Source organism: Bombyx mandarina, chromosome 18 (assembly GCF_030267445.1).
Source record: "Bombyx mandarina strain Sakado chromosome 18, ASM3026744v2".
Lineage (NCBI taxonomy): Eukaryota > Metazoa > Arthropoda > Insecta > Lepidoptera > Bombycidae > Bombyx > Bombyx mandarina.
This window is the reverse complement of record NC_143224.1, coordinates 2,561,959-2,574,447: the sequence shown is the minus strand read 5'-3', so window position 1 is coordinate 2,574,447 and position 12,489 is coordinate 2,561,959. Positions and strand designations below refer to the sequence as shown.

Here is a 12,489-nt window from a genome sequence, read left to right as displayed (position 1 = left end):
TAGAACGCAAGAAAGGTTTTATAAGAAAGAGCACCATCCTAAATATAGTAATTAGGTATTATTGTGTTTTATTTTGATTTCTTGATACGTATACATAATTAAAAATGTACTTTTGTTGTTTAATCTCCTGTTTATTGTTTACATTTTAATATTTACGAAAATTCGAATAATTTATATGATGAATTTTAAATTTTATATTGATGATTAATTTACACGTGATGACGATCGATAGACGGCCGAAGGTATTATAACTCTATATACATACCTACATATATTTTGTTATTTTGTCAATAATTTTCATGTTTACCTCTCTTTAAATTTTGTTTAATGTATTAAATGTATAATTTGGATAATTAACGTTATGCATAGCACACTCAAGGTCATTTTATTGTCCTTGTAGGCAGACGAGCGTACGGCCCACCTCATAGTGAGTTACCGTCGCCCACGGACTTCAGCAATGCCAGGGGCAGAGCCAAGCCGCTGCTTACCGTTAAGTACTCTAAATCGAATCTCTTTATCCTTCGATCAACAACTATTGTAGATCGAAGTATTGTTGATACAACTATACAAAAAGATACAACTATTGTAGATCGAAGTATTGTTGATACAACTATACAACAAGATACAACTATTGTTGATCGATGTATTGTTGATACAACTATACAACAAGATACAACTATTGTTGATCGAAGTATTGTTGATACAACTATACAACAAGTTACAACTATTGTTCATCGATGTATTGTTGATACAACTATACAACAAGATACAACTATTGTTGATCGAAGTATTGTTGATACAACTATACAACAAGATATAACTATTGTTGATCGATGTATTGTTGATACAACTATAGAACAAGATACAACTATTGTTGATCGAAGTATTATTGATACAACTATACAACAAGATACAATTATTGTTGATCGAAATCTTTATCCAATGTACTAACATTCAAAAACGCATTGAGATAAACTCGTAACTGGCACCGGAAAATAAATTATGCTGATGGTAGGACCTCTTGCGAGTCCGCGCGGGTAGGTACCACCACCCTGCCTATTTCTGCCGTGAAGCAGTAATGCGTTTCGGTTTGAAGGGTGGGGCAGCCGTTGTAACTATACTTGAGATCTTAGAACTTATATCTCAAGGTGGGTGGCGCATTTACGTTGTAGATGTCTATGGCCTCCAGTAACCATTTAACACCAGGTGTGCTGTGAGCTCGTCCACCCATCTAAGCAAAAAATAAAAAAAAAATCTATTTACAAAATAAAGCCAAAAATGAAGCTGAATCAGTGCCTTAAAGAATTATTAAGAGAGACACTCTCTTTTTGCGATATAGTAACTAGTTCGTGATGTCGTCGCGGTCAATGACTTTTGCAATTATAACTTTACGTTCATTTCCGATAAAATAAATCTTTACTGGCGCGAACACCATTAAAATAAACATAGATTTTAATGGTTTACAATGAATTTTCAGCAGATAACTGTGGAATGATTGTCAGATAACTGTGGCTTGTAGAGTACACATAACGGTAGGCAGCGGCTTGGCTCTGCCCCTGGCATTGCTGAAGTCCACGGGCGACGGTAACCAATCACCATCAGGTGGGCCGTATTCTCGTCTGCTCACATAGGCAATAACAAGAAGATAATTTACATTTTAGTAATTAATGATTCAGTTGCGATATTATATTATTTACTTACGTCAATTCATTGCTATAGTTTAAAAAAATACCAAATTTAAAAACGAAATATTTATACGAATACGTAACTACGAAATAAGTAGGTATATAATAAATATAATACTTCTCCTTCTATACTGTTCCCTCACTACTGAGGATCGCGACCACATGTGACGTTCTTCCATTGTGTTCGATCATGGGTGGCATGGACCGCATGGTACAGATTACCACCAAGTGCTTCTATTATATAATAATTTTAATATAATATAATAATTCTATAAAATAAATATAATACAATGAATAAATATTACAAAAGAGGAACGAATCGTTAAAACGCTCTTATTTAAAAATCATGTTCAAAGGTGACCACTGACCATAAATACATAATATTATGACTATTTGTCATTCTTATGACTATCTTTTTTCTGTTTTGTAACTCCAAGGCGCTCCTAAAACTTTAAAGATATTTTATGATAAAAAAAAAATTACGAAATGGTGTCTGCGTGTACCGAATGGAAAACTACTATTTTTTGTCGGTCTGTTTGTTTGTGTATTTCTTCATTCGGACATGAAGCAAGAATTACTGAGCCGATTTTAATAAAAAAAATTCGTACATAATTTTATCAACAAAATTAAAAGCTGCCGGCCGCGAAAATGACACTTTGTAATCGATTTTGTAAGCCGGAGATAAGTTATAATAAGACCAGATTCCGTTTCGAGTTATTGGTAATTATTTATACCAAGACTATCTTGCGTATGTAGTATAGTATCTACCTAGGCGGCACTGAAAATTTCGGGAATTAACGAAGTGACACAACATTACTATTTAAAAATGTATTTATTGCTTTTCGAAGTATTCTCCGCGAAATTTGACACATTTTTCCATACGATGGAAGCAATCATTGAAGCAACCATTCCATTCGGAAGTTGGGGTCTCCAAAATGGCCGTTTTGTAGGCGTCCACAGCTTCTTCAGGTGATGAAAATCTCTGTCCACGCAATTTATTCTTTATTTTAGGGAAAGTATAGAAATCATTAGGGCTTAGGTCGGGGTTGTACGGCGGATGGTCTAATAATTCTATGTTTTCTTGCTCTAAAAACTCTTTTGTTCTGTGCGCGGTGTGAAAACTCGCATTGTCGTGATGGAGGATGATGCGGCGGTTGCAGTTCTTTTTACGGAGTTCAGTAACGACCTGTGGCAAACAAATGCTAGCAAACCATTCTGCATTAACCGTTCTTTGTCCCTCAAGAGGAATAGTCGTAACATGGCCGGTTTTGGAGACAAACGTGGCCACCATTTTTTTTGCAACACTCCGTGAACGAACAATTATTGTTGGCTTTAACTCATTTTCGAACACCCAAACTCGTGACTGGTTTTTTGTTTCGGGTTCGTACGCGTATATCCAGGATTCGTCACCTGATACAATGTTGTATACAGCATTTGAGGATCCTGCGTGGAATCTTTCGAGAGTTCTGACGCACCAAGTAACGCGAGCCGCTTTTTGCTCTTCACAGAGCGAATGCGGTATCCATCGGGAAAACAACTTTTTTACACCTAATTGTTCATGCAAGATTATTTGTATTTGACTCATGCCAATGTCTAAAGTTGCCTGAATTTCGCGGTATGTCACATGTCGATCTTCCTCAATCAGCCTACGCACAGCATCAACGTTTTCTTGGGTGACTGCAGTTTTTGGACGACCTTGACGGGGATCATCACTGAGCTTGACACGTCCACGTTGAAACTCAGCAAACCAGCGATAAATTGTGGTTTTGGATGGGGCTTCATCACCAAATGCAGAAATCATCCGGTCAACACACTGTTTTTGTGTTAAACCACTTCGAAAGTCATAATAAATCATCGCTCTTGAATTTTCTCGAGTCAATTCCATTTTCTCAAAGACTAAACAAGTTTGACGAAACCTCGTGACAAGACCGAGAATCTTTTTTTAAATAAATAAATGGTATTCGATTTTTAAAACCAAGGAGTTTTCAATTAAAAGGATTTTAATATGACAGGAACAGTGGAAATATTCCATTCCCGATACTTTTAGTGCAGCCCTCGTAGTATCTTATATAATATATATTTATGAGTTCCTTTTTTGACCGACTTCAAAAAAGGAGAAGGTTCTCAATTCGATTATATTTTTTTTTTATTCAATTCAATTCAATTCAAACTCATTACTTTTGACTGGGTGAATCGATTTTGATGATACTTTTTTTATTAGAAGGCTGACGCTTCCCATTTCCATGTCGTCCAGTTCTGATAATGCTATCCATGAGAAAACCACATAAGTCTTAAATTTTCATTAAGTACGTGCGCGACATAATAGATGAATAACTCAATAACTCAATATCACGCCAACCGATTTCGATGATTATTGTTTTTAGTGTATATTGGTTTTTTTTTTTCTATTTGAAGTCGGTTTTTGTTAAAGCATGTCTATTTACAATTATTGGCGCAGACCGAACCCCGAAAAATCCTTATAAAATTCGGCTAGATATAACTGGAGCATTTTAGAATGAAACTATGTACCAATCAAACGCAATTAGAACTTATAATTAATCTTTATCTATAAATAAAAATGAATTGCTGTTCGTTAGTCTCGCTAAAACTCGAGAACGGCTGGACCGATTTGGCTAATTTTGGTCTTGAATTATTTGTGGAAGTCCAGAGAAGGCTTAAAAGGTTTTAGATAAATATGAAAATGCTCGAAATTAAAAAAAATAACAATTTTGTTTTTCCTTTGATGTGTCCCCCGTCGGACGGATTCCTTTTGTTCGGTTTAAGTTTATTTTATACAAAAGTTTAGATCTTTTATTTATCGATTGAGGCACTACGAAGTCTGCCGGGTCAACTAGTAAATAAAAAAGACGTGTGGCACTCAGGGACTGCCGCGGTAAAGCTATTGCAAAGCATTTTTTTATCAACTTATGCAATTACAATTAGACAATAATAATTTAATATTAAAACAATAATAAAATTAAGACCACGCTATATTTATAAACTTTAACAAAAGCAAAACATTAATTCTCCCCTTCACACTCATAAGCTAGACCGCGTGAGAGAGAGATGGGCAGACTTTTCATGATGCTTTAGGCATAGTGGGGGTGTCAGGTTATTTTCGTTACGAAATTTCTTGATTCAGTCGCCGCGCTCAAGGCCCGCGATAGAAGCTATGCAATAGCTTAATAATAAATAACTTATAATTATGTAATAGCAGGGAGTCGATTAAATTAGTCGTGGCTATGAATATTAGAGTTAGCACATTCGTATCGAACCGCTGTGACAATTTCTTTAATGAAATAGGTACGTTCTTACAACATGCTCGCGAATGAATTCCACGGTGAAGGAATAACAACGGGTGTTGAAAATCAATTTGCGCAATTACCGAAATTGATATGCGTGTATGCTACCCCAAACGAGTAGGTTCCGACATGCTACCTACTTCTAAACCACCGAATTTGCTACTGATCATAAGTAGGTAATAAATGAAATGTAAAGTTGAAATTTTTGAAAATCGTCGTGGCCTAAGGAATACGGGGTTCGGTGCATTCGTATCGAGCGATGTTCGAATCCCGCCGGCAGGTACCAATTTTTCTAATGAAATACTTACTTAACAAATCGTGTAATAAAAATCAAAACCAGCAAATTTCTAATTTACGTAATTACTGGTAGTAGGATGTCTTGTGAGTCCGCAAAGGTAGGTACCACCACCCTGCCCATTTCTGCCGTGAAGCAGTAATGCGTTTCGGTTTGAAGGGCGGGGTAGCCGTTGTACCGTTACAAGTGAGACCTTAGAACTCGTGTCTCAAGGTGGGTGGCGGCATTTACATTGTAGATGTCTATGGGCCCCGGTAAACATTTAACACCAGGTGGGCCGTGAGCTTGTCAACTAACATAAGCAATAAAAAAAAAAAAAAAAAAAATTTACAACCAATTACACCAAATGTAGGACTCAAGATCTAAATGAAATTGACCTCCGGAGTAAACTCACACTGCATTGTTATTATTAGCTCAGTTCCAAAAAGTAACAAGTCTGATACTCAGTTAAGTTAAGATATATGTATTTACCAGAAATTGTTACGTTAAATGCTACTTACAATTCCTAAGGAAATTAGCATTATAATAATATTATGTTTTGTTAGTACACGGAAAATTTTACATAATACGCGTAATAATTCTTTGACTATTTGACTGATTCGATGGTGCAATAGTTAGCGCTTCCGACTATTGTGCCGAGGGTCGTGAGTTCGATTCCCACATCGGGCAAAGATTCGTGTGATGAGCAGGTTTGCTTGGTCTTTGTCTAGGTGTTTATTATCTATAAACATATATAAGGATGTATATTTGTCAGTCTCGGGTACCCATAACACAAGGGATCCTAAATTAGGGCCAGATGCAATCAAAGCCCAGATGCCTTCAAGCATAGGCCTACTTCGCGAAAGAACTATGTAAAATGGCGTTTACGGGTGCATGCTCATAAAACGACCGGTCATCGTCCTCGCCGAACCCGTCGCTTGCGACGAAGCGCTCGGCGAGTAAATTAAGCCATAAACACAGCCCACTGAGTTTCTCGCTCACTGATCTTCTGAGTGAGTCGCGTTTCCGATCCGGTGGTAAATACTGCGAAGCACTGCTTTTGCTATGGCCAGTGTTAGCAGCTCTTCGGTTTGAGCCCCGTGAGCTCATCTACACGTCAAGGCGAAGCTGAAATAGCCTCTCAAGGCTATCAGCATGGGAAGGAAAAAAATTAGAATGATCCAAGACCAACAAAATATCGAAATTCAACTTAGGAAACGTACCCAGGCAAAAATTGAAAAAAAAAAATTGGTTCATGCTCGTCTTTACTCAGCGCCACCAACTGTGAGTTTACAAAGCACTAAACACTGCGCGCTATATTCGAATATAGGTCGGAAAAATATGAGATTTCTCTCACTAAAATCGACTATGTGACAAAAACCTGAGCCACCCCCCCCGCTCCTATTCTTTTTTTTTTTTTTTTTTTTATGATTGAAGAATTACTGGTGGCCCGGAGGCCTTTCCAGTTTCACCAGGACAGGTCGGCGAGCAAAGGCTCAGCCAGGAGGGGTGGGATTTGCTAAGAGCTACCCGAGCGCCTCCGAAGGAGACCTAACAGCTCAAGAGTAGCTGCTTCGCGAATGAATCTACTACCGGATCGGAATCGCGACCCGCTGAGAAGATCCGGCGAGAAACTCAGCGAGCTGACTCATGGGTTAGGTTGCACGGCGAACTCTTTGTCGAGTTCGACGAGTACGGTTACCGAGGTCCCTAAGCCTGCTCCTAGTGTTAGAGCTGAAGGCGTCTAATGCAATAGTTATTGGATCTGATGGATCCGTAAGGACGTGTCTAGGGCGTCGACGGTGACTGGCTCCTGCGTGATCAGGATTCGGGGAGTAGTCAGCGGCGGCAACGATAAGGCGATTATCATGACGCATAGCCTTATCGAAGTACCGTTCCGACGCTGACTTCATGTATTTCTGGATAGATTCGAGGCCCAGGTCGTCGTGTAGGTCCCCGCTCCTGTTACCGTAGTATTTAAAGACTCCGCTCCTCCCCCCCCCCCCCCCCTAAATGGGTCACGTACGTTCCCTTAGTCTTAGTCCAGTATAATTATTAAGACTGACAGACGCAGCGACAATGTGATTAAATTCTCGATGTTTTTAGAAATGATCGCCTCGCATACAAAATATGTTCCGACGTCTCCTACTAATCTGTACTATCGCCAAATAAACAAACAACCAATTCAAAGTTTTCCGAAACCCCCATATTAAATAAGACATCGCGCGTAGTAAGTGAGTAACTAGTATTTACGTAAATTACGTACATATCTCAATACGTAGGCTAAATACGTAATGCTTAACATAAGCATTTATAAAAACATAACAATGAATAATGGTGATTATTTAATTCGGGCTGCTTAGAATTCTTTGCTTAAATTCATGATTGTTTTTAAAGAAAAAAAACATCATAAATTTTTAATTTATTGACATAATCGCACCGTTGTCTCTGTCACGTAAAAATATAATTACGTTTTTATTCTTTACATGCGTGATTGTAAATTATTTAAACAACAAAAAAGAAAACATTGAAATGTATGTAATTATTCAACAATCGATAATTTCTTTATTTGCTGACGAATCAATAAATCACTTACACAAACTGTATTGTTCTCCATTGATGGTGAAATTAATTTTATCCATATTTAAAAATCAAAACGCGTTTTTCACAAACGAGAGCACTGACCGTACGTCCACTCACCGCCACCGATCCTAGTAAACTAAAAGATAAATAAATATAAGATGATTTGTGAACAAAACCGCGTTCACATTGTACTTAAGTAAGAACGACTATATTTATTTTGGGTTGGCCGTATCTTAAAAGTACGGCTATAAGTAACGAAACAAAACTCATTTATTATTTATTTATTGTTATTAAACCTTATTTTCAAAAACTTATTTAAAATGGAACTTATTACAAAAAAGTCTTTGGAAAAGAAGTTTTTAACGATAATCTTACTAAAAAAAGTTGTAAATAAAATTTTAAATATCAACTATAGCTTTGAGTTTATCATAATTAGAGCAATTAGTAATTAGACGTACACTGATTACTTTGATTAGTTAGTGTTCATGTTCTCTGAGAACGGATTTGACAAATAAAATCTACATTTTTTTGGGCTTAACCTAAATCTGTGATGGTCCGAAATGTTGAGTTATTTCTTTCTAATGCGCCGGTTAGAACGAGACGGAAGATAATTTTATGCTTTTAATACAAAATGTATGTGCACTGTATACATAATGCGGAAATCTTGTGGTATTATTGTCGTTGTACCAATTATTATTGACCTTGCTTACACAAACCAGTTGTTATTGTATCACCAAAGTTAATAGGTTGTTTACGTGCTCTGTGTTAATGTGGTTTAATTATTTCATGGAATTATAAACGTGTAGAGCGAATGTCGTTTACAATGATTTGAGATTTAGCACTCGATAAGTCTGCGGAAAGTTTTTCAGTAATTTTATATGAATTATTTTACAGTACCCGCAAAATTAGTGTCTTCGAAGTTGGTCTTGGGCGCACCTGGATAATCGAAGTACAGGTAACATTCCTATAACACGGTAGATACGTTCCTACAAAGTATCGTGGCCTAAAGGATAAGACGTCCGGTGCATTCGTATCGAGCGATGAAACGGTGTTCGAATCCCGCAGGCAGGTACCAATTTTTCTAATGAAATACGAAATTGGCAAATGTTCACGATTGACTTTCACGGTGAAGGAATAACATCGTTTAAAAAAAAATCAAACCCGCAAAATTATAATTTACGTAATTACTGGTGGTAGAACCTCTTGTCAGTCCGCACGGGAAGGTACCACCACCCCGCGTATTTCTGCCGTGAAGCAGTAATGCGTTTCGGTTTGAAGGGTGGGGCAGCCGTTGTAACTATACTGTGACCTTAGGATTTATATCTCAAGGTGGTGGCGGATTTAAGTTGTAGATGACTATGGGCTCCAGTAACTACTTAACACCAGGTGGGCTGTGAGCTCGTCCACCCATCTAAGCAACAACAAAAAAATTGTTATATGAGACTAGAAGTCGAAAAAGGAGAGTATTTTTTTCAGAATGAAACATCTTAATTATGCCTATACGTATTTTTTTATCTACTAAATACATAAAAACAATCAGTAAAATTTCGGTTATTTCCATATATTGTGGGTCCATAGTGCATAATTTAATTTTGTAAATAATTTTAAACAAAAATCTCGTTATCGTGTTGTAAAAGTACCGTGTTTTACAGGTTTACAGGTTACAGGGAATTTTTCTTTTCGCGTTAGAAGTCGTCGTGGCCTAGTGAAGTCGTCGTGGCCTAATTGAAGTCGTCGTGGCCTAATGGATAAGACGTCCGGTGCATTCGTGTTGAGCAATGCACCGATGTTCGAATCTCAGGCGGGTACCAATTTTTCTAATGAAATACGTACTCAACGAATGTTCACGATTGATTTCCACGGTGAAGGAATAACATCGTTTAAAAAAATCAAACCCGCAAAGTTATAATTTGCGTAATTACTGGTAATACCGAGGACTTTTAAAAAAAAAAAGAATGGAATCGTGTTGTGAAATACCGTGTTATAGGAGGACCACCTGTATATATAAATCAAGTGCTTAATAAGTTACATTGTGAACGCGGCTTTACGTTGTTTTGTGACCTTGTTTGTATTTGACCCACGCGCCCAAGCATTCCCGCATGGGTAAACGAACGTCCGTCAATTCTACTGACCAATTACCATGTATTTATACGTCCTGGCTGTGTTTTTGTAAATAATAAGAATTTAATTTAAACATTTAATATTGTCACCATAGGAATATCAGAACCGAATTCTAGAATTCGGTACGCGCGCCAATGCAGGCTGCTACTAATAAGCCAAACGTCCCAGAGGACGCAGTCCTACGAGATGGTCGGACCAAATACGATCTTCTCTGAACATCAACTTCTACACTGCCCTTCATGAAGCTAAGGATCGCAGCAGATCGAGGGAAATCGTACGGGAGAAACTGATGCAGCGGGGGAGTCACGACCCTCAGTAATGAGGAAAACGACGCGACGAGGAGGACTAATAAGCCACTGTCAGACGGGAAGTTTTTTTTTTTCGTTTTAAGAAGTTTTTGTTATTGTACAGACCTGTGTGCGAGCTCCATCACCCGGTGTTAATTGGGTATCTGGGCTCAGAAATATACGTCACAATTGCATGACTGCTTCAAACAGGAACACGTGACTGCTTCGCGGCAGATATAGGCAGAACGGTAGTCCCAATCCGTTGGCCGGCTCTCGGAAGAAATGTCCAGCAACAGCACGTCACAGACATGAAGATGCTGCGGTGGGTGTGTGGCGCAACGCGATTAGATCACATTCGTAACGACTACATCCGCGGCAGCGTTGGAGTTCGCGACGTAGCAAAAAAACTGCAGGAAAGTCGTCTCCGATGGTACGGCCCACAGCAAGGTAGAAACTCAGTGGGCTGTGACTATAGGTTAATTTATTCGTCGAGCCCTTCGTCACAAGCGACGGGTTCGGCGAGGACGCTGAGCGGTGCTTGAGGTACCTAAAAGCACCGTTAATGGATTGGGAGGATCTGTAACGAAGTGTAGATTCTGCGAAGCTCTTACTAGGGCTAGTGTCAACAACGTCCTCAGATTAGAGCCCCGTGAGCTCACCTACTCGCCCGGTTACGCTGGCATAACCCTGTAGGTTTTCAGCTTAGGTAGGGAAAAAAAACAGATTTAAAAGATTTTGATGAATCTTTTTTTTTATTTGACTCTTCCCGTGTTGTTCCATTAAATTTTTATTAGGACCTTATTTTATTAGGATCAGTAATTTTTTAGTTATTAATAATGCATTGTCTCCAACTACATACATTGATGATAATCTCATTACGTTTTTAGAATTTACGAATTTCTTCATCGGTTCTCATTCTCTTTTTTTTCTATTGCTTACATGGGTGGACGAGCTCACAGCCCACCTGGTGTTAAGTGGTTACTGGAACCCATAGACATCTACAACGCAAATAAGCCACCCACCTTGAGATATAAGTTCTAAGGTCTCAAGTATAGTTACAACGGCTGCTCCACTCTTCAAACCGAAACGCATTTCTGCTTCATGACAGAAATAGGCGGGGTGGTGGTACCTACCCGCGCGGACTCACAAGAGGTCCTACCACCAGTAATAGTTTTATATAATTTCAATTCACTACCGCGCTTATTACGTCCTACGTTTTGTATTTTTCGCAGTCTCCGTGTTCGCGGACGACTCGCGAAAGCAATACAATACACAAAAACCAAACTCGACGGCATATGAATAAATTAGCAACAAAACACTGTAATTTATTCGGCCGTCAAACTTATATTTAACTTACCTCGACGAATCGAGATCTTTCCGTCACAATATCTCTGAGATGCCGAAGCCATTTGAGACTTTAGTCACGTGACGCGTACAGTCCAGAATAGAATAAGTAGAAGAAGTAATTTTTTTTATTTTTATTTTATTGCCGTATAGGCAGACGAGCGTACGTCCCATGGTGGTGAGTGGTTACCGAGCTCATGGACGTCAGCAATGTCAGTGACAGAGTCAAGCCGCTACCTACCTAATGCTAGTATAGTATACGGATATCCTTGTGTTAACGTATTTTGCCACGATCCTTGTGGTTTTTTATTACTTAGACGGGTGGACCCACAAGACGTGAAGTTATTTTTTTTTCTCCCTATCTATGCTTTTTTTATTGCTTAGTTGGGTGAACGAGCTCGCAGCCCACCTGGTATTAAGTGGTTACTGGTGCCCATAGACATCTGCAACGTAGACGCGCCACCCACCTTGAGATACAAATTCTAAAGTCTCAGTATAGTTACAACGGCTGCCCCACCCTTCAAACCGAAACCCATTACTGCTTCACGGCACAAATAGGCAGGGCGGTGGTATCTATCCGCGCGGACTCACAAGACTAAGTGGTCCTACCACCAGTAATTACGCAAATTATAATTTTGCGGGTTTGATTTTTATTACACGATGTTATTCCTTCACCGTGGAAGTCAATCGTGAACATTTGTTGAGTACGTATTTCATTAGAAAAATTGGTACCCGCCTGCCTGGGATTCGAACACCGGTGCATCGCTTCAACACGAATGCACATGAAGTCTTATCCTTTAGGCCACGACGACTTCAATGATAGCTGATAGCCTTAAGAGGCTATTTTAGCTTCTTTTCTTGAGTTTCTCGCCGGATCTCCTTAGTTGGTCGCG

At 38.7% G+C, this 12,489-nt stretch overlaps 1 protein-coding gene across 1 annotated transcript in view; it reads right to left on the bottom strand.

The window, feature by feature from the left end:
- The window catches only part of LOC114244393 (uncharacterized), a 39,265-nt gene extending 31,273 nt beyond the window's left edge, over nucleotides 1-7,992 (bottom strand). Inside the window, exon 1 of the mRNA XM_089734910.1 lies at nucleotides 7,858-7,992. Within this exon, the coding sequence (XP_089591036.1) occupies nucleotides 7,858-7,903 (46 nt within the window). The 5' untranslated portion in view covers nucleotides 7,904-7,992. The remainder of the gene's footprint in view (nucleotides 1-7,857) is intronic.
- Between the last annotated feature and the right edge of the window lie 4,497 nt (nucleotides 7,993-12,489).